This window comes from Aythya marila (genome assembly GCF_965140915.1).
Source record: "Aythya marila genome assembly, chromosome: 4".
NCBI classification, from domain to species: Eukaryota; Metazoa; Chordata; class Aves; order Anseriformes; family Anatidae; genus Aythya; species Aythya marila.
In genome coordinates this window covers 71,106,559-71,134,130 of record NC_139045.1, presented here as the reverse complement: position 1 = coordinate 71,134,130, position 27,572 = coordinate 71,106,559, and the positions used below count along the sequence as shown (strand labels likewise).

General features: G+C 47.0%; 1 protein-coding gene across 2 annotated transcripts; it reads left to right on the top strand.

The window, feature by feature from the left end:
- The first annotated feature begins 512 nt into the window (after positions 1-512).
- Positions 513-27,572, top strand: LOC309877982 (charged multivesicular body protein 3). Of its 2 annotated transcripts, XM_082760034.1 has the most exons (6): positions 19,853-19,977; positions 20,285-20,345; positions 23,141-23,320; positions 24,621-24,742; positions 25,927-26,041; positions 27,003-27,572. In XM_082760034.1, exons 1-6 carry the CDS (start codon positions 19,894-19,896, stop codon positions 27,134-27,136), a joined length of 696 nt encoding a protein of 231 aa, XP_082616160.1. In that variant the 5' UTR covers positions 19,853-19,893; the 3' UTR covers positions 27,137-27,572. The 2 variants fall into 2 exon arrangements, with proteins under 2 accessions (XP_082616159.1, XP_082616160.1); XM_082760033.1 differs by lacking the exons at positions 19,853-19,977; positions 20,285-20,345; positions 23,141-23,320; ... (1 more) ...; positions 25,927-26,041; positions 27,003-27,572 and adding exons at positions 513-913; positions 3,313-3,452; positions 13,743-13,858; positions 15,676-17,893.

Below are 27,572 nucleotides of genomic sequence, written 5' to 3'. Positions count from 1 at the left end.
GACGATATATGTTTTCCAGAAGGGGAAGAGCTCGCCCATGGCTCTGTGGGGTGTGTTGCCTCCTTGGGATCCAGTCTCCAGGCGTGGGTCCGTGGGTGCGGGTGGATTTGGCAACCCAGATCCCCTCAGGGGCCAGCAGTGCCTCAGCCAACCCTTCCCATGACGCTGCCCAAGCGCTCGTTTCCAGCTAAATAAACACTTGTAGCTAATAAAAAACACCCCATCTGGGCTTGAACTCGCCAAACCAAAACCCTTACACCCTCTTTTTGCCCTTCCTCTCTATTTATCCAGCTCCAAACTCGGCGCCCGCGGCGGGCTCAGCCCCGCGCCGCCTCAGGCGCCTCATGGCGGGCGCGGCCGCCCCGCGGGGCTCGGCGGGGGCTCCCCGCGGCCCCGAGGGATGGAAAGGGGAGGGCAGGGGAACGAAAGGGGCTGGAAGGGGAAGGAAAAAGGGCTGGAAGGGGAGGCCCCCGGCCGTCCCCGCCCGCCTCCGTGCCCTCCCCGCACGTCACTTGTTATGTCTCCGCCGGCGGCCGCGGCTCCGCCGGGGCGGGGACAGCGGCGGGAGGGAGGCCGGGGGCCCGCAGCCCTCAACGCCCCGCGGCCGCCGCCTGCCGCCCCCTTCCCTCGCCCCGTTCCCCCTTCGTCTTCTTCCTCCTCTTCCTCCAGCCCCAGCCCGGCGGGAAGATGTGGCTGAAGCTGTGCTTCTTGCTGCTCTATTTCCTGCTGCTCTTCGTCCTGGCCAGGGTGTTCGAGGCCGTGGTGTGGTACGAGACCGGCTTCTTCGCCACGCAGCTGGTGGACCCGGTGGCGCTGAGCTTCAGGAAGCTGCGAACCATCCTGGAGTGCCGGGGGCTGGGGCACTCGGGGCTGCCCGAGAAGAAGGATGTCCGGGAGCTGGTGGAGAAGTCAGGTAGGGGCCTCCTTCTCCTGCCCTCCGGCCTCCCTGCTTCCCTCCTGCCTCCCTCTTGCCACCCTGTTTCCCTCCTTCCTTCCCTCCAGCCTCCTTCTCTCCCTCCTTCCCTTCTTCCCTTCATCCTTCCCTCTCTCCTTCCCCCTCCTGCCTCCTTTCCTCCTTCCCTCCAGGCCTCAAGCAGCCACAAAACCTCCACCACCCTCTGCTGCAGCCACAGCCTCAGGGGCTCCAGCCAAGGGCATCAGGGCACTGCTGTGCCCACAACCAGGGGCCTCAAAACATATAAAAACACCTCAATTTATCCCTTTTCAACGCTTTTTGCCACATAAATGCACACAAGGAGGGGCCCGGCGTGCCCCCAAACTCGAGGTGTCACAGCGGGGGAAATGGAGGAAGGCTCGGGGGAGCTCCGGGCTCGTGACGTGGAAAAGCTCCGCGGCGTTTGAAACGCTGGGAACGCCAAGCGGGGAGGAGAAGGCCTCCGCCAGGCTGCCAAGAAATGTTTTTTTTTCTCCCCAAAACCCCGAGGGGAAAGGGTTATTTCTGATAAGCCAGCTCGGCCTGGCCGTGGGCGGTGTGGGTCGCGCCGCGAGGTTTTGTGTCGGGGTTGAAAGCGAATGTCATCCACCGTGAGGAGCGAGGAGGGAAGGAGCCAAATATATGCAGGCTCGTGGGTTGCTATTTCCAGCTGGGGCCGGCTTTTGCTGCCTGCTCCTTTCCCTCCCGGCTGGCTCGTTTTCTTGCAGGTCTCGCTGTCAGGATGGAAGCGGTGCTTCCGTAGGTGAGGAGCAGAAGAGGTGGGCACGGAGGCAGGCAGAGCTGTTGTAGAAGAGGAGCAGAAGGAGATCCTGCGTGCTAAAGATGGCTTGGGGAAAGGCAGGGGAGCGTTTGAGAAGTTGGCAGAAAGCAGGAGAAAGAGGTGGGCTTCTGGGGGGTGCTGAGTAGCGAGGGATGAGGAAGGGTGAAGGTGGGCAGAGCTGCCGAAATGCCTTGAAAGTGCTGCTGCTGGCGTGGGGCAGGCAGAGGGAGATGGCCCAAAGGGCTCGGGAGATGGAGCTGATGTAATAACCCTAGTGCCAGCCCAGCAGGGAAGCCTGCGTAGCTGCTGTTAAATCGATGATCAAAGGGCTGCTGATAGAGGAAAGAGAAACCTGCTGGTGCCCCAGGCAGGCAACGAGGGGGCTCAAAAGTCCAGACAGAAAAAGAGAAGGATTTGGATGAATATAGTCAGTGCCATGACCCGAAAATGCTACCTCGTTTTAATAATTGATATTAATGCTGGACACTTAAATCTAATTTGCTTTTATTGTTCATTGTTTATTTATGTTGTTTATTCACTTTGCTGCTTCCACAGCAAGAAGCATTAGGCAGTTTCATTTTTGTTTCCAATCACTTTCACTCCTTGGCTGTCACGTACTTCCATGATGTCATTATGTTTGGGCTGCAAATGCTGCAGGGAAGTGTTTAACTCCAAACAAACTGTATTAACTGACTTCTCGAAATGTCATGGAAACAGTTCTAGCACCGATAGGCTTTGCAGGTCTTTTTTTTCTATATTTTTGTGTTGTATGTAATGTAAATTTTAAGTTCTGTGAATACTTTTTGAAAGCTCTCGAGGGTTTCCCCTGTAACACAATGCGTGTTTTTCTTGGAGTATCTTGTAGGAAACAGCCTCTTTGAACCAGACTTCGTTTTTTCAAGATTACTAGATCAGTTACCAAAATGCTGATTGTCCTTAACGGTGTTTGTAAGGGCTGTGAAACAAAGCATGGGAAGGAAATGAGATTACAGAGGAAATATCAGAACAATTTTACCATGAGCTACTTATGTCACTAGGACGGAGCTGATGGGAACTTTTTTTGCAACTTTGCAAACAGAGTCCAACAGCTAAACTGTTCTGTGTTAGATTTTTCCTCGCGGTGGGACAACCAACGTGTCTTTCAGTGCCAAATTATTGATTGAAATTCTGGAAGTCTGCTTGAGTTAGCGGCGTTAAGAATTTGCTTGCTGCAAAATTATTGTCCTGTGAAATGAAAGCAAAGATACATGGATTAGAATTGCTGTCTGCCACTGAAATACTATTATTTTCAGGTAGCGAGGCTTAGAGGATGCTCATTTATTCTTTTGTGTGTGTGGTTGTGTGTGTGTGACACCTGTGTAATCAGAAGCGTAGTTAAATTGTTCACAGTCGTGTTGCTGTAGATAGAATTAAAATAACATCATAGTAGAAGTTCAGTTGCCTTTGTACTGAAAAGGGTTTTGAGAAACTATTTTAAATATCTCTAGAGAAACTACTTTCTGAGATCAAATTGCCATTAGTGATAGGAGTTGTCATTATTAAATCATCTTTCATAAGCGGCGTTTTAACTGCGTTTCTCCAACTGTCTCTCTTCCAGGTGACCTTATGGAAGGGGAGCTTTATTCTGCTCTCAAGGAGGAAGAGGCCTCTGAGTCGGTTTCAAGTACAAACTTCAGTGGTGAAATGCACTTCTATGAGCTCGTAGAAGATACAAAAGATGGGATCTGGCTGGTACAGGTACAGAAATTCGATCGTTTGTTTTCTTGTATTTATCACGTTCAATATATGTCTCGAAGGAGGAGTTTATGGGGGTGGTTAACCAGCAGGAGAAGTGAGCAACAGAGGGATGATGGCAAAGATGAACGATATCAGGGAGATCATAAGAGGCAAATCTGTTCTAAAAACCAAGCAGGGATGGAGGTGACTGAGTTCCTACACAGAGAAGAAGAAAACCTGTTGTTCTGTGGATTGCTGCCTGAAAGCCAGGTGCTTTACAACCAGAAAACAAACAAAGCAGCACACACTTAACTGCATGAACTATGCGAGGGCTTGGCCCTGATAGCGTGCGAGTTTGTGTGAAGTAGGTGCAGTAAGGATGGGTGCTCCCAGCTGCCACAGGAGGGGTGCCTCTGCTCTTGCTCTTCTTTTGGTTGCTCCGTGCTCAGCCTCAACTGGTTTGTGTCTGATTATCTCAGGGGCTTGGAGCGCTTTTACAGCCTCTCTTTACCTCTTCACGAAGGCAAGATCTCAGCGTGCTGCTTCCCAGGCTGGCAGGCTGGTTGCACAACGTGTTCTGGTGGCTTGGAATTTGCCTTTCCCCAGAGCTCATGGACTCGCTGATTTATGGCATGCTTCGCCAGGGCTGCGTGAGAATGAGAGAACGTTTGGGGAGGAAAACTGGGGGGAGGAGACACAGGCTTTTGCAGATGGGGTTCTGAAACAATTCATCATCATATGAGATATCATATGAGAACATAAGATGAGTAATCTAGGCCAAAATGTAAAAACTACTTTTCCTCATCAACTTCTCCATTGATAAGAGACTTTGTTTAGGGAAAAGTTCATTGCTACCGGCCACATCAGGCAACCAGAACTCTCCACCAGACAGTTCATTGTTTAGCTGAGAGCTCCACTTCCTGGATTAAATGGTTTGTCTGGTCTCCTCTCTTCATGTTTCCTATCTAAATAGATTTTCAGGATCTAATGACTTGCTGGTACTAGAGCTGCATCATTAACCACATCAGAGCTCACCCTAAAATAGCTAACAGGAGGACAGACAACCTTCATGGTCGAAATGGCATTTGTATTTTGGAAAAGATCGTTGAGTCTAAGTTTCAGGCTTAAATCATACAGGAAGGGATTCTTCAAGCAGAGAGAAAGTGTTGAAAGGAAATTTAGTGAACGTCTTCCAGCTTGCTGACAAATAGTTTTATGAATATACGATGAAAAACCTCCTCTCTTCTCCATACTGGTCACAGGAGTAAAATAAGGCACTTCTCTGTCGTCAGTTGTTTGCAGAATTTTAATCATAACATATTTCCAGCTAGCTTTATAACAGCCAATCAAACAGGCTGCGTTTTGATACCTCAAGTGTGATAAATGTTGTCATCGTTCTGGCAATATTTGAACAGCTATTGACTTGGTCACAATAGCTGCAGGAAAAAAAAAAACTGGAATTTACTGAATAATTCACTTGGTGAACGCTATTTGTCTCCTTGTTGACAATAAAAACCACTAAAGATATCAAATTCCTGCTTTTCATTCTTGCCTTCACTCAAGTTTTCATCGCTGAGTTTTCGTTCGCTTCTCTCCTGCACTAGATTCTTCCTGTCCTTTCACGGATCTTTGCCTGCTCTTTTCACATCCCTCTCCTTTGCAAAGCTTTGGATTTTGGTTGTGGATCTGTTCCACGTGGAAGCAGTGGAGGGAGAGGACGAGTTCTGGCTCGGCTGGTGCAGTGCTGGTTGGTTGAGGTGGTGTCGGAGGCTTCACGACAATGGATCAGAACGTGGGGACTGGGAGGATGATTTTAATTTTCCAGTGCGTGCAAATGAAATTCCTGGGGTGGCACAAGCTGGGGGTGTGATGGCAAACGCTGTCTGCAGAGAATCAAAGCAAAAAGAGGAAACTACAAATATTTCTTGATATATTTAACAACATCAGAAGTGAATTTACCACTTCGAGCCAGGAAGGTGGATTTCTTGAAGAAAGTTGAAGTCCATACACGAGGCAACAAAGTGTTTTGTGGCTGCGTTTCTTTCTCTGGAGGTCCACAAGCAAAGCAGCCAGGTTCAGTGGTGATTTGTTTACCCACGTAGTGCTCACGAGTGCCCTGTGCTCCTGCGTGGAGCTTCCACAGACAGCAGCAAGTTCTCTCTGCTATTAGCTCATGATCTCAACGCTTTTATGTTTTTCTTCCTTCTTGCCAGCTGCCGTTACGCACTTCTCTGGCTGGTAAGGAGAACGAGTGGTGGCTGCTGGAGCAGGGACTGGTGCTGCTTGGCCTGATGCTAGAGGAGGAGGAACAGAGAGCAGTGGCTTTGTTACACTCTGCTGGGGCTTATGCTCTCTGGTCAGTCTCTGGAAGCAACATCTGACAACATCGTAGTCATTGTGGCCTTTTTAAGAACATAGAATAAATGATCTACAGATAAAAATCTTCTTGGAACGAAGTTAAAATCTAAATTTAGATAGGTGCTTTAAGAAAGAGTCTGTGTTGGGACATGGCAGTAGAGAGAAACAAAGGGAGCTTTATTCCTGGCTTTGAAACCTCTTCCATCATGCCTGGAAGAGGTGCAGGAGGCATTGCTGTGGATGCAGAGCATACGATCACAGAATCACCTTGGTTGGAAAGGACTGTGAAGATCACCGTGTCCAGCCACCGACCTGACCTGCAGAGTCCCAGCACCACACCACGTCCTCAGTGCCACGTCCATGCCTCTCCCAAACCCCAGCCTGACCTGCACCTGAGCTGCGGCTTCGAGCGGTGTAATCGCAGAGCGAGGGATGTTGCTGCAGGGTTTTGGTGATCTTTCTTTCTTTTTGTTTGCTTTTGCTTGCATGTAGAGGAATTTTTGTATTTGCCTTCCCAAATTTGCCCGGTGACTGGTTGCTCTCATTAGGAGGAACATAAGTGGAAGCTCTTAGCTAATTTCTAACACGTTGTTCAGTATTTGTGCTGTTCCCAGTAGCTTCAGGACCATTGACCATAGGATACCCAATTTTAACATTCAGTAGCCTTCCTGAGAGCCTTCTTACCCAGCCAAGGGTGTGGAATACCCTCAGCTCAAACTTAACAGTTCTCTGATTGCCTTCATACCTTTGTTCACTGATTATAACAGCTCATTCGTTTTCAGCCTCTGCTCAGAACACCCCACCTTCCTTGAGAAACTACATGCAATTATGGGGAAGTTAATTTTTGCATGCTACAACGGCTTTAGTCTTCCATCTTTGCCCATTTTGATCAAATATCTCCTTGTCTCTTTCTCAGAAGAGGAAAGTGAAAAATAATAGTGAAAAATCAGAATCCACAGGGATGGATTCAGAGCCAGCTGTGAGTCCTTGGGGCAGAGTGGCTGTGGAAATTGTTCCATCAGCACAATGCAGAACAATAATCGGCGTGTGAAATGTTTCCCGATGAGTAAAGGTGCAGAGAGTCAAGCAGAAAGTACTGATCTTATCTTGAATAACGTAAACGGGCCTTTCCCCATGCTTCTAATAAAGAACACATCCTTCAGCTTTAATTAGATGTATTTCTAAATGTGGATTGGCCCAATATTCCTGCTTCTGCTTTGTCTGTGGAAGGATAGCAACATCACAGTTAATTACAAAAGGTTCTGTGAAAAATACAGAGGAAGCTTAACAGACCAACGCTTTTTTTAATATCTTTGTGGATCCAAAGCCTTTCAGGGAGTGCGTGGACTCTTTGCAGTGATATGAAGCTTCCTTTGCTCATTCACCCTCTGCAGGCACCTTGGAAGAGTTCCTGGGCCTCCAGGGGTCTGGATATCTCACAGGGGAAACTGCTGAGCCGGCCTGACAGCTCTCACACACACACAACTCTCCCAGTTCGTTAGAGAAGTTAGAAATGAGCTTGGCTTTTGGCAAAATCACTCAGCTTTTTCCACCTGGGATGTGCGGAGTGCTCCATGCAGAAGCCGACGTGCCCAGGCTGGGCGAGGGGTGGCTGCTCCTGGGAGGATTCCCCGCGTGGTGTCTCCTCCCTCCCAGGTTTTGCTTTTCCTGATGATTTCAGCCCTGGTACAGCTCCCAGTGCCCGGTCTCCATGAGCTCTTGGAGCTGTCTTTGTGGCCAAGCTGGAAAACCAAGTTCTGGCTATTTGTGTGAACCAAGTTTTGACTGGTTTTGTGTGCATTCAGAGTTTTGTGTGCTCTTAGGATGAGCAGGTGCGCCTGACACCTGGTACCCTGGCTGCCTTCCAGCTTGGATAATGTCGGAGCTCCCCTTGGTGCTTTCGCTTGGATACAGTTTTCTCTTCCTTTAATGGCACGCGCTCACATCCCATCATGGCTGAGGGATGCTGCCAAGGTGAATATTTTTCCATCACTGAAAAAAAACACACGTGCATCACTTAGCTCCAAGTTTCTGCTGTGATGATCTCACAGCTCTGCCTTTCTGCTCTGATTTCTTTTTTTTTTTTAGCGTTCCCATCTCTGGTGCCACGTACCAAACACAACCAGCACGGCACTTAATGGAACCAGCGAGGCACGAGGGCTGTTGAATGTGCAAAGCAAACAAATCGGCAGGGTGTTTTTGCTGTGACTGAGGTTACTTCAGGTTTCAGTGGCCGTGAGACTGGGTAACAACTAGTTCTAAGGACTGATTTTTGGGGCGTCCTCTTGCAAAAGCTGCTTGTCCAAAGCGTCCAGGTTCCACGTGAAACTATCCTTGCATGTGGTTTGTGAAGTACTCAGGTTGCTGCAAGTTGGTGAGGTGGAAGCAACTTGTTAAGAGTGGTGCTTTCATTCCAGGGCAAAGGCCTGTGTGCGGTACATGGCAAGGATTATTCCCCAAATAAAAAACACTGTTTAATCCTGTTTAGTATCTTTGATATGTGTAGAAGCTCTTTCTTCCATCACGTGGCAGTAATTCTTATACATCAAATGGTTCGTATGTTTCTGTCCTCTGTATGACTTCTCTGTCAGAGGAGGAAGAGAGAATAGCTGAAGGAACCAGAATTGATTAAAGAAATGAGAGTTGGGATACCACAAAGTGTTGTTAGCCCTTCCTTTTGCCAATCTGACTTGAATTCTCGTGCCTTGTGATACTCAAACAGACCCAGGTGTAAGCTTCATGACTTACGGAGTCCAATTTGTGTTACCGTGACCTGTTTTGAAATCCCTACGTCTAACAGAGATTGAGCAAAATCTGATCTAAGTGAGCAGAAAAATAGAGAAGTGCTCAAATGCTGCTGGGGCACCAGAAGAGGAATCTGTCTTTGCGGATTGTTAGAGCAAACTCTTCAACAGCAGCAGCGTGTCCTTGAGTCTCTTTGATATCTACGTCTTTTAATGGCATTTTAAGAATACATTTCATAAAATAACTTATAAAAAGACATAACAGTACCCGTGAAATTACGGTGCAGCTGCCTCAGTGGCAGTTACCCGGCAGTCAGGGCATTATCTCTGCATCCACCTGAGAGGCTTTCGTTATGGATTAAGCAGGAGAGGCACGTTGCCCTATTTTACAAATCATTTATGTGTTTCTTTTTCTGGGATATTTATTTTTAAAGCCCGTTTGCTTCTCTAATGTCATAACTGTGGCTGTTTTAACATATGGATCAAATTGATTTGAATAATTAGGTTCTTGATTGGCATCTTGTGGGACTGTTCTGTCTAATTCAAAGTCAGGAGAGCTCTTCACTGCGAAAGCTACCTATGCAGACACCTGTTGAAATCATCAGGATTTTAGTACTTTCAGCATTATGTGTCCTCAGATTACTTTTTTTTTTTTTTTTTTTTTTACCTGTTGTATCTGAAATTCACCTTTCCAGTTACTGCAAAATGAAGGGAAAACAAAGAAGAAAATTAAAATACACAAATAGATGGGGATTTGGAAGTCTCCTCTATTTCTCTGTTTGCTTTGCACATCTCGGTGGGACATCTTACCTGCAGCATTTCACATTATTGAGCATCTTCTGACCTTTTGGTGTATTTTATGGTCCTCCCCAATTCACAGATGCACTACAAAGAGACTTGTGTCAGAGATTTCACAGGAAGCTTGTGGCTAGATGCCCACTGAGAGCCTAATCTTCTCTCCAGTTCCTTCTTCCACGCTGGTTCTTCCACCAAAACAACATAAAATTCATTTGTAGAGGAAGAACCAGCTCGGAGCCAGCAGTCAGAACCTGGCTTGGGTGTGCAGATCTATTCCGTGGTGCGGGATTGTGAAATGGCAGGGTTACTTTGATCCTATTGGATTCTCTTAGCCCCTTAAGATGATTAATGGATTAATTGGATTATCTGCATTGTATTATTTGTCACTCTGACAGCTGATATTTTGCAGAACGTGAGCGCAGCTAATAACGAGGGAAGCTTGAAGGGCTCGTGTCCCCGTAAATGTCACGGTTGTTTCCCAGCCGTGCTAGTTGATCTCCTAAAAGACACCTGATTTCTGTGTTTTTTTCTTCTGTATGAGCTTTGTCTCGAATTCTGCAATATGAAATAGGGCCTGTGGCTGAAAGGGGCCGTCCTGATCACTGACTTCACCTCTGCCAGATGGAATATGTGTTTGTAAAACACTTTGCTCTCTCTCTTCAGCCAGAAGTCCCCCATGTGTAATACTCCTATCGACTGCTCCACTCCTCTTGGAAATCTCTCCGGCTTTTGGTCTGAGAGTTTTCGTGGCGAATTTGTTCTCATTGTGCTTAACTTGGCGTCGCCCTTTAGTCTCTGCGACTCCTAATGCCTGCCCCGCTCCTCCCGATACCTGAGATCAATCACCGGGTTTGTTTTTGTCAGGCCTGCTATTTCCCAGGATGTGCTTATTTCACAGCCAGGTAGTATTGATGGCTCACAGCTCCTGGTGGATCAACTGAGAGACCCGAGAGCTTTTCCTCTCCTCGTCGTTTCTAACTGATGAACTCCCCGAGTGTCCTGTTCATTATGGGATTCAATTTCATTTCTGACACCCTGCATTACGAGATTTGTGCGGCTCTTCCTGGACAGCATTATAATCCTCTTTTGTACCTAGACGTGCTTCCCAATTTTATGCCATCTACAAATGGCTCTGGGAGCCTTCAGCTTTCTGCAGGAGGGGCATTAATAGGAGTACATGCTCAGCTGATCTCCGAGATAAATCCATTAAGGAGCCTGTTACTACTTTGCTGGCATTTTGGTATTTTCTAGCCTTAGCCAATTTCTGATTCACGTTCAGATTTTTATTTTTTTTTTTTTAACACAAGATTTATCTCCAGCCCTCTAGAAAACTTTCCACGTGGCATAATGCTGGACCCTCGGCCAAGATTACGACGTTTCCTTTGTCTTGAAACTCGCTTCTTTCTCTCCAGGAGAAGATTGATTTTTAACTCGCAGCTGAAGCAGGAATGATACAACCTCAGTAATTCCATGCTGGAAAATGTAATCAGCTCTGTGCCTTTACCTACAGTTTTGCATACTACTGAGATCAAAGTAGTGGGATATTTTTCTCTTAAATACAGTTACTCACTCTGCGGTCAGAGCGTAAATTACCCTGACAGTGTTTTTATACAAAATCTTTGCAGGTGCTTCTGCAGCTTCGTGTGCTGGTTGTGTGACAGCTCGCTGACAGAGAGCCTGCTTACTGATTTTAAGTGCATTAAGTTCTGTTTCCATCTCCAGGTGGCAGTCTCTGTCCCTACTCTTGCTGACCTGCCCATAGCCAGCCACCTCCTCGTCATCTGAAAATTGAGTCAGAGCATTCATTTCATTTCTGAGACCCAAATTACCTAACGCTTCTGCCTTCCCTGTATCTCCAGCCTACTTCTTTTTCCCATCTTTTGTTTTTATTCAATTGGTTGAAAAACCTTTTGGTGCAGCTTCTAATGTTTCTTTGCATAGTCAAACTTAAACTGCCTTTTTCCTTACTTGGTTTTTTATTTCTTGCTTGTCTTTCTTTGCTAGCTCTTCCTTTTCAATTTATTTATTTATGTATTTTTGCATTCCTTGTAGATTCTCAGACTGGTTCTAACATATTTTTGGAAGCCTTTGCTAGGAAGAAATGCAGGATTTGACATCTTCCCCCCCCCCCCCCCCCCCCCCTTGCTTAAAATATAAAATCCTTGAAGAACTTGAAGAACTTGCAGGCCTCTTTTGCATTCCAGCTCCTGGTTTCCTCAGTCACAGGGTTTTTTTTAAGTTACATTTCCTAGCTTATCAAAAATCACACTTCTTAAATAAAGCCTGTTACAAGTGTTTGCAAGTTATCTTTAATTTCACCCGAATTACACTGTGATTGCTTAACCTCCGGTTGGTTTCTCTGACCCCCCCCTTCCCCAGAGATGATTGCTTTCCAAAATCCCTTGTCTCTGTGGTGAACTCCCAGTGCTGGAAGTGGGTGTTGGCTGCAGGAGCAGCTGCAATAAATGCCTTTTTTTTTTTTTTTTTTTAGCTGTAATGACATAAAGCATGAGACCAAGACATTTTGCAAAGCGTGCAAAACCATAGTAAGGTTTGTGCTATCCAGTTAGTAAATAAAAATTGCCAGTTCTGGCCTTGTCTTACAACATAAACAGCTTTCTCCCGGAGAACAGGCTTTTTTGGAGAATGGGAATTAATCTGATTTTACAAAATAAAATACAAATAGCCCAATAACCAGGCTAGGCTTTTACTGAGCTCACACAGGGTTTGGGGAACGACTGATCTCGGAGTCGTTGTTCCAAAGGGTAAGAGTTAGCAACGCTTTACTGGGATGCTTACTAATAAAGCTTAATGATTCATTTCTACATCAGGTGCATTTGTCATGCTGTAGTAGCTCAGAGGATCTATTGACAGAAGTGTCTTAAGGTGTCTTTAGGAATGTGGTCTCTTCGCTGAAGCATACAAAAGGAAGAAATTTAAAACATCCACGGTAATTGCTTCAGTTACAGTTTTAGGGGATGTAAAGAAGCCTCCGAAGCTCAGGAGGCTTCCCCAGCTGGTTACCTTGGTGCTTAAAGGTTACATTAACCTAGTTCCTGGGGAAGCAAAAAGCCTTTTCTGACTGACGTGTGTTTTGATAACAGCTTGAGGGACTCCTATCTAGATGTTCACCTGTGATTGTATTTAAACACGGTGGGCTCAGAGGAATGGGAGCGTGATCTCCAGCTGCAGTTTCACTTTGTTCCCCTCTCTAGGGGGCTGTGCTGAGTGAACCTGTACATTTTCACTTTCTGGGTGGATGCTGCTTACCACAAATCAGATGATTTTTTTTTTGAGCCTCAACAGCCAGCCACGCTTTCCCGCTGTGTCTCAGCCTGTACGCAGAGAGCTGTTAGTCCTGCTGCCAACCTGCCCTACCGAGGAGAACTGACATTTTGGGTTATTGAGTCTGAAAACGATTGGGAGAAGTTTAACGGGGGGTAAACAAACGCCGAACAAATGGAAAATTTCAGAACTTAATTTAAAAACGCATTTTCGAGTGGTTGCCAGTCAGTTTGCATAAGCACGTGAGGCATTTCCAAAATAGAAAGTGTGACTGCTGATGGAATAATGCATGATCGGTCATGTCATGCAGAACTACCTGCCAGCAAAAGGCAGGCAGTTGTTTTCTTCTACCTCCCTTCCCTGTGCAGTGATAAGTCAGAGGATGGCACATATCTTTTGGCATTTGCATCTGGGGAAGCTTACATCCAGGTAACCAGGAGTACTCCTTTAATGCATTAAGTTATAAGGAATTAGATTTTGGGGATCCATCGCACTGAATTATCATCCTGAAATTGCAGATGGGACGTCTGGGGTTGGTGGAACAGCCACATGAACTCCCAGAGTGAGTCACTGGCAGAGGTGTAAGGAGACGAGATTTTTAGACGTTATCTAGCAGTTTGATCATTAGTTTCTGCTGCTCGGAAGTGGTTGTTGGCAGTCTGGTCTGGTACCAAGTGCAGACGCTATAACACGTTTTACTTGCTGTGAGACAAGATGTCTTTGGTGTGCTGTAACTTTAATGGAGCGTGGCAATAAAATAATTGTCTTCTTTACTGCGAAGAAGAGGAACCTGCAATACAATTTCCCTTTGTCTCCTACAATGAACCAGTTAACAATAGCTGTGTTGTTTTCCCAAAGCTTTTAAGTGTCACTGATTTTATTAGCTTAGCAGGTGCTTAAAATGATGATGCACTTTTGCCTTTCTGCAGAAACTCTATTTCTGTCTTTGAGCTTCACCCTCCAAAAGCACTTTGTGTGATGACCTGGTGTATGCTGCTGCTGTAAGCCCTAAGGGAAGGGGAAAACAGTAACAGGGGTGACCAGATCTTTACTTTTATAATATTTATTCCTTATTTTGGGAAGCAAACTTACTGTGATACTAAATGATTACCTCTTTTGTCACTAGGTCATAGCAAACGACAGAAGTCCACTGGTGGGTAAAGTCCACTGGGAGAAAATGGTGAAGAAAGTGTCAAGATTCGGCATACGTACGGGCACTTTTAACTGTTCCAGTGACCCCAGGTATATTCTTAAAGGATTACCTCAATCCCCAGAACATCGTAAGGCTTAGCTGTGTTGTGGCAGCGGGGCTTGTAAAAGCAGCTGTGATCGAGGGCGCCTTTATTCCTGGTGTTTCTCTCTGCTAAAGGCTGTTCTGAATATTGCATTATTTATCAACATCATCAGCACAGATCTGCAGCTTCCTGAAGCATCACGGGGAGCTGCGTGATCAGACTCTGCAGAGCGTAGTGCAGCAGTGGAAAGGAGTGAACAGGAGAATCCAGCCTTGTAGTAAAGGCATTCGGGGACAAGAGCTGTGCTTTCTTAGCACAAAGCCCATCCGGGAGAGCTGTATCAGTTGCAGAGTTGCTCGATTGCCATCTGGAAAGGGGAAACACAGGTTAGCGTGAACCTTGGAAGCGGTGCCTGCTTCTCGGGGTTGCTGCCAAGCCCTGTTCCCTGACAAATACGTAAATGTTTATATCTAAACCTGAGCACGCCCTTTGACAACATACAGCACGCTGTGCAAGGCTCACTGATGTTTATGTATGATTCCAAATGAGGAAGAGAAGCAGAGTCACAGAGGCTGGTAATAATTCTGTGCCACCTTAAAAGCAGTGGTTTCTACAACGTTTTGCTGGAAGCATTTGCTTCACATGACAAGAAATCTTGTCTAGAATTCCAGTCACATGCATGGCTATGCACACGTGTTACATACTTTAACCCTAAACGTTTACGGAAATCACAAAGTTAATCCTGAGGGGAAATTCTTAGATTTTGCAGAGTTTAGCAAAATAATCTTGGATAACCAAAGCACTGGTATTTGAACATTTTACATGTTTGGCAATCTTTCCCTTTGCATGGCTCCTAATTAGTCTTACTATTACGATAAAACACTATATTTTAAATTAACACATAAATGGTGTTTTTTGTAATATAAGAAGTGTCTTGTTTTCCTGAGTCAATCCTCCTGAATAGTTGAAGTTGCAGCTGAAGTGCCAGAGAACACCACATGCAGTAGCAGACAGGATACCTTTACTAGCGGGCAGTATCTTGGGGCTCCTAAAAATTCTACGTTCAGATTCCTGAAAAGAGGAGTTGTGCTTGGCTAAAGAGACACTGATAGACCCAGAAAGGACGTGGATCAGATGGCCGGTGAATGAAGCAAATGGCTCACGAGCTTGTCCCAGGCAGTGAGAGTGTTCTTTCAGCCCAAACCATCTGGTGGCACGTGCCTGCTTCCTCCTCCGCTGGTTTTTGTGGTGAGCTCTCTCACCACACCTCTCAACCTGCTGGCATCCTTCCAAAACAGCCCCAGTAGGAAGTGCATCCCCGTTCCAGCTTCATCAAAGGCTCCTTAACCTCACCTGGCTGCCACTTGGCAAAACTTGGATGGAAGGAAGCACTGGGAAAAGGTTACCTGCAGGTTTGGGAAAGCAGAGTGGGACACTGACTTGTATTGTAATGGTTGTTTTCTTGGCCAGAATGCCTAGGAAGAATAGCTCCTAACACTAAAGCTTTAGAGTGAAGAGAAAAAAGTCTTCAAGCATGAATGACTAATGTACGGCCTCGTTTATTCTAATAACTGCTGGAAATTAACACCATTCCTCTCCAGCGTTTTACAATATACGTCTCTTTACAGCCTTCCTGTAAGGTAGCAAACATATTATAAAATAAACGTTCTTTGTCAGAGAATATTTGGGTGCCTGTATTTCCTGCTGTTATCTGTAAAACTCCCAGGTGCTCACCGTGTTTAATTTTGGGGCTCGTTAAGGAAATGGAAGGACTGCAGCTCCAGGAGTATAAAACCATAATCTAACTTGCCCTTTTCTTTGTAGGTACTGCAGGAGGAGGGGTTGGCTGAAGTCCACCCTCATCATGTCAGTTCCGCAAACCAGCACCTCCAAGGGCAAAGTCATGCTCAAAGAATACAGCGGGCGCAAGATCGAAGTGGAGCACATCTTCAAGTGGATCACAGCCCACGCCGCTTCTCGGATCAAAACCATCTACAACTCCGAACATTTACGAGAAGAATGGAACAAAAGCGACCAGTACCGGGTGAAAATCTACCTGTTTGCCAACCTCGACCAGCCTCCGGCCTTCTTCTCCGCACTAAGTGTGAAGTTTACCGGAAGAGTAGAGTTTATTTTTGTGAACGTGGAAAACTGGGACAATAAAAGTTACATGGCAGAAATCGGTGTCTACAAGACGCCGTCCTACATACTTAGGACTCCCGAGGGGATCTACAGGTATGGGAATAACACTGGTGAATTCATATCACTACGTGCCATGGATTCCTTTTTGCGCTCGCTGCAACCCGAAGTTAACGACTTGTTTGTTTTAAGCCTAGTTTTGGTCAATCTGATGGCTTGGATGGACCTGTTCATTACACAGGGCGCTACCATAAAGCGCTTTGTGGTTCTTATAAGCACTTTAGGGACGTATAACTCACTACTAATTATTTCCTGGCTGCCCGTGTTGGGTTTTTTGCAACTACCTTACTTAGACAGCTTTTACGAGTACAGTTTAAAACTCTTCAGGTACTCTAACACAACCACTTTGGCTTCTTGGGTGAGAGCTGACTGGATGTTCTACTCCTCGCACCCAGCCCTCTTCCTCAGCACGTACCTCGGCCATGGGCTGCTCATCGACTACTTTGAGAAAAAAAGGCGGCGCCACAACAACGCCGACGAAGTCAACGCAAATAACCTGGAGTGGCTGTCGAGCCTGTGGGACTGGTACACCAGCTACTTGTTTCATCCCATTGCTTCCTTCCAGCACTTCCCTTTTGACTCGGATTGGGATGAAGACCCAGACCTGTTCCTGGAGCGACTGGCTTTCCCCGACCTCTGGCTTCACCCTCTGATACCGACCGATTACATCAAAAACTTACCCATCTGGAGGTTTAAATGCCTCGGCGGCCACCCCGATGAGGAGCTGCCGGAATCCAGCCAAGACAGCGAAAGTGACTCTGAGAGCGAAACCAGAGAGGTCTCCAGCAGCGAAAGGGAAGGCTCGGAGGACGATGAACCAAACACATTTCACGGGCCCAGCGCCGGAGAGCGGCGGTGCCGTGCCCAGCCCTGCTCGTGTGCCAGCCAATATTGCCCGAGCGAGCCGTACGAAGGGAAAGCAGCGAGGTCGTACGGCTCCTACAGCGCCACGGGCGACGCCGAGCCAGACTGGGCGGCCTGGCCCCCCGAGATGTTGCACTGTACGGAATGCGTTGTGTGTCTAGAGAATTTCCAGCACGGCTGCCTGCTGATGGGCTTGCCGTGCGGCCACGTCTTCCACCAGAATTGCATCGTCATGTGGCTGGCCGGGGGGCGGCACTGCTGCCCCGTCTGCAGGTGGGCTTCGTACAAAAAGAAGCAGCCCTACACGCACCCGCAGCCTTTGGCACACGATTCCCCATCTTAGCCCTGCGCCGCCGCCGTCCTTTGTAAGCTCCCGGGGTATTACTGCTTGCCTTTTAAATGTTAGTCCCTTCCCGGATTATGTGGTTTGGAGTTTTTTAGTTTCAATGTTAGTGCCGTGAGCTCAGATCTACATGAAGCTAACGTTAATGACAGAATCATTTGGTTGCCTTGTGTGTCGAACTGAATGCAGACGTAACCGTGCGGTAACTCGCTTTTCTTTTCAACACCCCAAAACTCGATGCTGTTTTTTGGAAGCACAAAAATCAAGCCTACAAGAGGAGCGCGTTCCAGCAAACGTTTACACGTCAGGATGTGGGTGCCACCGAATCAGAGACAATTGCTTAATTTAAGTGTTTCTTCTTTTAGGGTCTGTTCAGCACATCTTTGTTGAATAATGTATGTTGTAAGCCAGTACCATTGAAAAAAAAAAAAAAAAGAAATCCGTGAAATAAATTATTTTAAAAGGAGATTTGTAACGTTAATTGTTTTGATAAATATTTTGTGTGTATGGTTACAGATGTCTTGCTGGTCTGATTTATCTGTGAAGACAATAAAAATATAACACCACTTTTGTGACTAATAACTCGCCTCCTGGTGATGCCGGGATTCATTTCTCCAGTGTTTGTCACCGACCAGGCTGAAGGCAGTGGTGTCACACTGCAGCTTCTTCATTCCTAAGTCTTCTCAGCTTGAGCGGGGCATTTCTAATTAACCATTCTAATTAATGGCTTCATCAGGGAGAGATCCTCTCCGGTACCCCTATCTGCAGACATCAAGAAGACTTCAGAGCGTCCCTCTGCGGAACCATCACGAAACAGCAGAACGGGGTGCGGGGCCTGAAGCAGCTCAAAAAGGTCAAACGTGCCAGGTTCATAGGGGCTTTTTGGAAGTGACTTCAGATTTCTTGGAGAAGAGCGAGATGTTTGATGCCAGGAGGAAAAAAAAAAAAAAAAAAAAAAAAAGGTCTGTTTCTTTGTGTGTCAGTAAGAAACTCTAGTTTTGGTTGTAGCTTTCAGAAATCATCTAAAACCTGAAGGATTTTTTTTTTTGGGGGGGGGGAGGAGTGATAATTTACAATGAAGTAAAGGTAAATAAATCAGAAAGGGGGTTGATTTGTTTACTGTAACGTGGTAGAAGCAAGAGTGTCACTTTTATTTCCTTCCTGATTCTTGCCCGTATGATATAAAAAGATAAATAAAGGGGAAACCTGCCCGCAGGTCCCTCCTGCAGCTCGGATCTCTCCTCGCTGTCTCCCTGCAGCCATTTGGGAGCTTTGTGCCATCGTTTCCTCCGTGCAGGAGACCCGGACGCTAATTTTTTCCTCCTAACCAAGCAATGTTTCACCCCTCCAGGCAGTCGCCGGGTGTCATCGCAGGAGGACTCTCTCCTAATACCCACAGGAGCAGTTTTTAACCGTGAGTACTTCTTCTTTCCTCATTTCCTATTGCAGCACCGAGGCAGGGAAGGGGAAGGGGCACCACAGCCGCCACCGCCCTCGTAGCACAGGTGAAATTTTTGCTGTTTTAGGCCCCGGCTCCGGCTCTATCCACAAACTCATTCAGCTGCAGGCTGTTTGCACACCCTCTGTTGCTCCGCCGACCCAGTGCTTCTGATAAATGACACGAGCTGCTGTTAATGAGCTTTTCCGCTAATTAAGCAGAAGAGCCACAGCGGGCACATCTGGAGGTGTGGATAACGCCCAGCGGCTGGCCGTGCCCCAAGGCCCCGTCCCCTGCTGTCGGCTGGGCAGCGCCTGCTGAACGCACCTGCCTCCGAACATTTCTCTACAGTTACTTTTTATTTTTATCCTTTTTATCTACATTTTCTTTTTACTCTTTTTTCCCTCCCTTTTCTCCCTTTTCTTTTTTCCTCCCTATTTCCCCCCTTTCTTTTCTCCTTTTATTCTCCATTTCTTTTTTTTTCCTCCTTTTTTCTGCATCTTCTTTTTTCTCCATTTTCTTGTTTTCTTCTTTTTTTCTACATTTCCTTTTCTCTCCTTTTTTTCTCCTTTTTTTTCTGCATTTTATTTTTTCTCCATTTCTTTTTCTCTCCATTTCTTCTCCATTTCTTTTTCTCTCCATTTCTTTTTCTCTCTGTTTCTTTTTCTCTCCTTTTTTTCTCCATTTTCTTTCTCCCCTTTTTTTCTCCATTTTCTTTCTCCCCTTTTTTTCTCCATTTCTTTTTCTCCTTTTTCTCTCCATTTCTTTTTCTCCTTTATTTCTCCATTTCTTTTGTTCTCCTTTTTTCTCCATTTTCTTTTTTTCTCCTTTTTCTTTTCTCCTTTTTTTCTCCATTTTCCTTTTTTTCTCCTTTTTTCTCCTTCCCTTTTTTCCCCCTTCCCTTTCTCTATCCCACTGTTAATCCATTTAATTTCCTTATCATTATTCTTTTAACCCTTTCCCAACCGGCACCACCTCCCGGCCCGAGCAGCGGGGGGGGGGCGAGGCCTGAACCCACATAAGGGGGCGTGGCCAATCGAAATGGGGCGTGGCCACATGAAGGGGCGTGGCCACGCGCCGCACCCTCCGCCTCCCCACCCACCCACCCACCCCCTCCGCAGCCGCGCTAGGGCGGTGCCTTCAGCGCAGGCGCAGCCGGGCAGGGCGGGGCTTTAGCGCATGCGCAGCGCGCCCGCCCATGCCCCGGGAGGTGAGGGCGGAAGCGGCGGGCGCTGCCATGGGGCTGTTCGGGAAGACCCCGGAGAAGCCGCCCAAGGAGATGGTGAGGGGCGGGGGGGGGAGGGGCGGGGGCAGGCGCTGCCTCACGGCCACAGCCCCGGGGCCGAGCCGGGCTTAAAAACGGCGTGTTTCATCGCGATTTTGGTTAAATAACGACATTTAATCGTCATTCGGACTCCATAACGACATATTTAATAACAACATATGTAATTGTCGCTCATAATTTAAAGCTTGTGCCTTTTTAAGCGCTTTCCTGTGTTGTTAAATGGCGAAGTGGAAAAAAAAACACACAAACGGGAAACGTTTTTTTACCTGAATTCCCAATAACTGTCACTCTTTCCCTTCCTGAGGTCAATGAGTGGTCCCTGAAGATCCGGAAGGAGATGCGGGTGATCGACAGGCAGATCAGAGGTGTGTGCTCCTCTCCCTTCTCCCTTCCTCATCCTCCTTCAGGTATTTTTTAACCTTACAGCACGGGGAGGGGGCCATAAAATCGAATAACCCAGGGCACAGCACCACGTCTGGAAGGAAGAACACAATCCACATTACCAAAATGGCCTTGCCACGAATTTCTCCAAGAAAAAGTCTCCACAGAACCCAAGCGGTGCCTGCTCCCTGTGAGGTGGAGCTTCCTGGACGCCCTTGGCGAGAAGATTTTGACTCATCTTTGACTCGGGATTTCACCCAGAAGCCCTGGTGAAGGCTTTTGGTCGGCAGCCGTGTGGTGCCTGCTCCCAGTGACTCCTGGAGGCTGTTCCCTGCCCTCAGCCCCAGCTGGTTGGGTTCGTGTTTCCCCCACCCGGTCCCTTCTTGTTGGAGGGAGGTGCTCGGCTGCTGGTGCAGCACAGCCCGGCTTTGTTCCTCTCTGTGGGATGAGTTCAGGGCTTGTGCCTCTTCCAGGAGCGCTGACGCGTGGCGATGCTCGTTGTGAATTGTTTCGGGCTCACCAAGGCACTTTGTGGGGCTGTGTCAGGCGCAGGCTGGCTGAGGCGTGTGGTTGATCTTACAGCAAAGCGTGTTTTAGCAATCACTTAATAGGGACAAACCACCCATGTTTTCACTGCCGATGGCTTCGTGGACCTTGGGTTTCCTCCCAACTTCATGCCCGTTACAGTATTTTACCCTGGCAGTGGCTGTGCTCTGGGGAGGGATGCCGAGCTGGGACCTGCCCTTGTTTCCCCCAGGAGGGCTGTGCTGCACGTGTCTGGAGGTAGCACCACCCCGCTGCTCTCGGGCTGCTTTGTGCCTGTGGGTTTTGCTCAGGGATGTTGCCACCCAGCTGCCTTCAGTCCCCCCTCCCTGCCACGAATCTCGTATTCTGCAGCTGTAGCACCTCAGGCGTTTGTCTCACCTGCTCTGGTCAGCTGGGACTTGGCTCGCTCCCGTGCCTGACATACAGATAGATGTCTGTGAGGTTGTGAAGTTTCTGCGGATAATACTGAGGAAGCAACAAGGAGTGTATTTTTTCTGATTGCAGTCCTACAGATCTCTGCCAGTCCCGTGGGATAAGGAGCTATTGAATGAGCTTGGGAGAGTGACTCATCCGGAGTACAGGCCTTAGCTCTCGTGGCAAAGCCTATGCCAAAAAGCGTGTTTGGGTGCTTTGGCTTTTGTAAAAGGTCATCTTCTGGTTCTTGTCTGCATGTAGCTTCTGGTGTAAATCAAAAAGACTCAAACAAAGCTATTTGTAGCAGTATTTGTTGTGGTTGTTTCCTTCAGCCCCTTTCAGGAAGGTGTGCCTGGCCCTTACTTACCCAAGTTCTTCCTTTCCTTTAAGACAAGGTTTTCCAGAGCCACGTTTTGTCAGTGGCTAATTCACTGCTGACTCTGGAGAAGGGAGGGGTTGAGTGGCCCACGCTTGTTCCTGCATCTCTTACATTGAGGTTTTTGAGGTACCTGGCTGCTTCTGCACGCAGCCAGCATCGTCTCACGAGGCAGGTGTGTGAGCAGTCACCGCAGATCTGCTAGAGAAACCTTTATTGTTTAAGGATGCCCGTTTAATTTCACTTCCAGCTCTTTGTGCTCACTGAGAACAGGCTCAGTGCAGTACTCCTGCTCCAGCTTGCTTTTATAGAAAGGGTTTGAATGAAGCTGGATGCTAGGAGGGTTTGAGCAGGCTCTCTGAAGCCATATATAAAGATTTGTTCGCATGTTTCCCCGATAAATATCCATGGCTCTGGTAGCAGGCAGACAGCTCATAATGTGAATGTGCCAATTCACACCTGATGCAGGAGTTTAAAGCATCAGCAGTGGAAACTCAAGGCTGTAACTCTTTAAGCAGGAGCACAGACTTGGCTGAGTACCCACGTCAGGCTTAACGAGCTGTGCCTGAGGGAATAATTAACTTTGTCTGCAAGTGTGAAGATTTTTTTGGTGGTAATGAAGAAATCAGTGGTTCTAAGTAATTCTCAGCACCTTCGTAAATTCATTGTGTAAGTGGCCATGCTTTGTTGTTGTTGTTGAGGGTAATATAAACCTTTTAGCCTCTGTGCAATCAGCCTTCTACAAACTTTGAGAGCATATTTTGTCAGATAAATACATCTCCGGGATCTAGAAATGATGAGAACATTTTTTTTTTCCTCTAACATCCCTCGGATTCACACAAAGATAGGCATGTGGGTTAAGCTGTGAATGTGGAGTCTGACAGGTGAGTATTTTCACTGATAAAAATTCCTGTCCCTCTGCTGAGACTGTTTTTATCTCCTTGTGGTAACTTTGTTCCAGCTGGGGATGAACGTGGAAGAGGTAATCTTGCAAGCAGCAAATCAGTACAGTAATTAAAGTGTGTGTATGTATATGTGTGTATCTATTTGTATCAGGCTGGTGTAATAGTGAAGCTATTCTAACCTTCTACGTAAGGTTCTCATTCCCAGTGCTTTGTTCTTACCGGACCTTTTTTTCCTTAAGAATTCACCTTAGCTCAGTTTCATGCAGCAATATTTCTGGGCAGTCAATCACAGTACCCTAATTACAAAGGAAATTACAGAGGTTGATGTTGAGTAAAGAGAATTTTGCTATTAATATGTAGCTGAATTAATCAGCTAATATGTAAATCAGCCTAGAGCAAGGCCTTTCAGTAACAGAAGTCTGGAATTAAGTAGAAACGATTCTTTGCACTGAAAATCCACTCCAGCAAATGACTGTTTTTTCTTCCAAATCCTCAGCAGCTTGTTAATGTTTGCTGTGTCTGTTTTTCCGTGCTCCAGATATTCAGAGAGAGGAGGAAAAGGTGAAACGGTCAATAAAGGATGCTGCCAAAAAGGGTCAGAAAGACGCGTGTGTGATCTTGGCAAAGGAACTGATCCGCTCTCGGAAGGCCGTGAGCAAACTCTACGCTTCCAAAGCTCACATGAACTCTGTTCTCATGGGGATGAAGAACCAGCTTGGTAAGAACGGCTCAGCCCGAGTACGGGAACTTTCCCCGCTCTCCAATTTCTGTTTGCAGCACCGAGGTTAAATACAGGATGAGCTGGGAGAGCTTGAATGTGGAAGCAGAGCTGCTCTTGTTAAAGGCAGCTGGGAGTGCTGGGCTTCGGGATCTGGGGAAATTCCTCCTGTACCAGGCCTGGAGGTGTACGGCTGCTGCGGGTCCGTGTCCGTGCGTCCAGCCAGGCTGGGCACCTGCCCCCAGCAGGCAGAGGCACTTGCACAGTCACAGCAGTGACTCTACCTGTAATCACACGCTGGTTTTGCACAAACCTGAGCAGCACTGACAGCCTCGTCCTGATATTCTGCTGCAGTTGATTAGGACTGACATCCATGAGTAGAGTGAATACACACACACACACACACATATATATATGTATGGACTCACATACGTGGAGAGAATCCAGAATTCAGTCTGGAGTTTGTATTAACTTGCTCTTCAGCTCAAGCAATGACTGCAGAAGTCAAGATTTCAGTCAGTTTGGTAACATTGTAAGTGTAAGGTTCTTAATGGTAGAGAAATGAAGTATTACTGTGAGAAGTAACATGCTGTAACTTCATTTGCTTCATTAAGGAGTGACCATGTTAACCACAAACAGGTAAGTTAGCCATGACTAGGAAGCTGCAAGTTCAGACAGAATTCAAGAACCTCAGAGAAGTCTTAACTATTACATTTTGATCATGGTATATCAACATGTGTGAGAAGAGCCTATGAGCTTAACATATGAGCTATGTTAAGCGAACAGCTTCTGGAAAGACTTTTTGGTAAATTCAGCTTAAACTACACATTTTTATTGTATCTACTTCAGGGTTATTTTTCCAGCTTATCCTTTGCTGTGAAGCTGTTTCACTAGGACTTCTGCTAAAGTTTCTACTACCTGGGCAGAAGGTCGCTGGCTTGGTCAGCAGTTAGATGTGGAGCTGGACTGCAGCAATGCTGGTGGGCACCTCTGTAAGACCTCTGGCTGCTGAGGAGCACAGGCAGAAGCTCCTCAGGGATCTCTCTTCTATGAGCTGCGTCCACCTGGGTGGAAATCTCTGCTGGCAATCTGGCAACTCCAGCTAATTGTACGGGAGCTAGATGCTTGGTTTTTCAGATGTGTAAGGAGTTGAGCTTTTCCAGGGAGGTAGACAAGGATAAAACAGAAAGATATACATTAAAAAATGCCTAAATTCAGATTTCTGTCATAGGGAGGATGTGGTTTCTCTGCTTTTGGTGGTGCCTGGATTGTTCAAGCTTTTTCTGCCTCTCCTTCACAGCTGTCCTCAGAGTAGCAGGCTCATTGCAGAAGAGCACAGAAGTCATGAAGGCTATGCAGAACCTAGTAAAAATCCCTGAAATCCAAGCGACAATGAGAGAATTGTCCAAAGAGATGATGAAGGTAAGATCTATAATGTAAATGAGAGACTTGGGTGAGCAAGAGGTGGCTGAGCAGCGTGCTGGAGCGCTGTGCACCTGCTTAGATAGTCTGAGGGAGGGTGTCTGGTGTAGCTCTAAGGAGCAGAAACCAAGTAGCACGTTACTGGCTGGGAACTTTGCAATAAGTTCCTGTCTGTGGGGAGAACCGTGACTTAGTGATACCCACAACGTGCTTGGTGCAAAGCTTACAGCAGAAAAAAGCTGCTGAAGTAGAGGGTGGAAGGAGAAAGGTTGTTCCCATACAGAGGAGTTGTAGTTGGTGGTCCCAAGGGCTTGGGGAACCACGGCTCGAAGCAGGATTCACGCCCACACCCCAGTGACTGCCCTGAACCCTGAGCTGCTCTGAGGGAGAGCAAATTTCCTGCTCTCAAGGAGGGCAGCGTTCGTTACAGGACACCCACCACAGCCCGTTGTGGAGTGGGAAAGTGAAAATCCCATCTGAGGCAAAACAGCCATCTTGGTGCTGGTTTTAGAACACCTAGCGTGGTGTCTCCATCTGATGGAAGTGCTCTGGTTTTATAGTGTACTGGTTTCTTATTGTGCTTATTTTCAACTGCCAAAATCCTGTTCTTTTCTCCTCTTACATGCTGCTCAAGATTGGTTGGGTTAAACCAGCTTGTTTCTTAACAATTTTATGACTGTACACCAGAACAATCTGGCCATATACGGGCTGCAGGCCCTGCAGGGGGTGTATTTAAATGCAGATAGAAAAAAGGAAAGTTTACGTGAGACCTAAGTTGTAAAACAGGCTGTAAAATGTTTGCTTTGTGATGGAAGCATGTGAAATACAGCTGCATCTGTGACTGCAGGCATGTAGTAACCGGGGTTGTAGATATGTAGAGATGCAACAGCAGTGAGTAAGAGCTGTGGGGTCTGAGTGTGGGAACACACAGCTCATCTTCAGTTCTCTTACTGCTTTTCTTACGCACCAGCTGTACGGATGCAGGCTTAAACTGTAGGTGAGCGTGTTGGGCAGCCCTCGTGCAACAGAGCAGCCTTGTTCAGGAAAGCTCGAGCAGCAGACGAGCAGCACGCCTGTGGCAGTTGTAAAATGCCTGGGGTAGGCACAACCTGATGCTGACAGGGGGACCTGTCCTCTCTGCTGCTTCCAAGGCCATCACGTGCTGCCCTTTTGTTTCCTGGCAGGCTGGCATTATCGAGGAAATGCTCGAGGACACCTTTGAAAGCATGGAGGATGAGGACGAAATGGAGGAGGAAGCAGAGATGGAGATTGACAAAATCCTTTTCGAAATTACAGCGGGTGAGTCTGCGTGTGTTTGCAGAGCGAGGAGCCTTCCTCCTGCTCTGTTAACTACAAAGGTGCTACACTTTAAACTTCCATCTGTCCGGGCTTAACAGCTGTGGCCTCCCAGAGGTGCCTTTTACCTTCCCTAAAAGCGAAGGAGTGCCTGACAGACTGGTTTCAGGGAACGCGGGCGGTGCAGCCAGCGAGGTTCAGCGAAGCATAAACAATAAAGCAGCAGCTGAAGTCCCTGCAGTTTATCATTTAGGCTTGACCAGATTCCTGTCTGTATTGGCTGCTTTTAACAAGGTAAAATGTGTGTGCCTGGGCAGATAGATACACTTTGTTAATGAAGCCAGGGAATCAACTTTGCTTCACTGCCTCAGTTCCTAGGCTGCCCTGGGATTCCTGGCTGTACAATGCTGTTAGTGACTTGAGCTGCTGAATAATAAATAGGCAAACAAAAGCTCCTGCCTTACACCTCGCGAGGTGCTGAGCTGCTCTTTTAGCTGTTTGACTTGGGCGATGCTCAGACTGCTCTTTACCTGAGTTTCTTGTGAAAGGGGCTGGTGCCTGTTGGTGCCAGAGCAGCGCTCAGCTCTGACACCTTGCCTGCCAAGTGCCCCTGCTCCTCACCTTGCGAGCTGCTGCTGGCACACCGCCCTCTCTTTTTTCTCTTGCCCTGCTTTGTTTTGCTTTCTTGCCTCCTGTTCCTCACTCAAAGAAGCTCCCTTCCTGCTGTGCTGCGGGCTGTCGCAGTGGGGCGGTGAGGAGAACGAGAAGCACAGAGCTGGAGCTCTTCTTAGCAGAGCACTGTCCTCAGGAGCCTGACAAATACAACAGCGTCAGCAGCAGGGCCTGTAAACTCAAACTGCCTGGCTGAATTATTTCAAATAACTGACATTATTTCAATTACAAGCTGCTGGCTATTAAACAAAGACTTAACGCACGCTAAGGGGTCTTTTTATGTTGTTTGCAGGGGCCTTGGGTAAAGCACCCAGTAAAGTCACAGACGCTCTGCCGGAGCCTGAGTCCACGGAAGCGGCGGCTGCTGTTGACGAGGAGGAGGACATCGAGGCCATGCAGTCCCGCCTGGCCACCCTGCGCAGCTAAGGAGGGAAGAGCCGTGTACAGTTTGCCTTTTGTTTCGTGGCAGGATGCTCTACCCTGCCTTCGTGATGCAAAACTTAATACGTGAGGATACTTTGTGTAATATATATATATTTTTTTTTTCTGTCCCGGGGACTGTATTCTCCAAGAAACTCCTGTAATATACTTCTTGGGGACTGCAGGCTGGAGAGATGATTTTATTGTTTTCTGTTCGGCCTTTTATCACCTGTGAAAGGTTACAGTGAAATGGCAAGGGTGTTAAATTTTATGTATTTTTAGTTATGAAGTCTTGGATGATATTCTTAGCTTCAAGTATCATCTTTCCCTGAAAGGCACTTTGGCTTAGTCTGCTACCAAAAACCCTTCAGTGGTGTAAGATCCGTGTTTTTCTGACTCACTACAACTTTTATTAAAGCTGCTCTTAAACTGATGCACTGGA

Bases quoted from the DNA above. Each gene is read 5' to 3' on its own strand.
- LOC309877982 (XM_082760033.1), top strand. From the start codon at position 688: ATGTGGCTGAAGCTGTGCTTCTTGCTGCTCTATTTCCTGCTGCTCTTC. The intron at 3,453-13,742 runs GTACAGAAATTC...TTTTGTCACTAG, and splicing joins ATGGGATCTGGCTGGTACAG to GTCATAGCAAACGACAGAAG. The intron at 13,859-15,675 runs GTATATTCTTAA...TTTTCTTTGTAG, and splicing joins AACTGTTCCAGTGACCCCAG to GTACTGCAGGAGGAGGGGTT.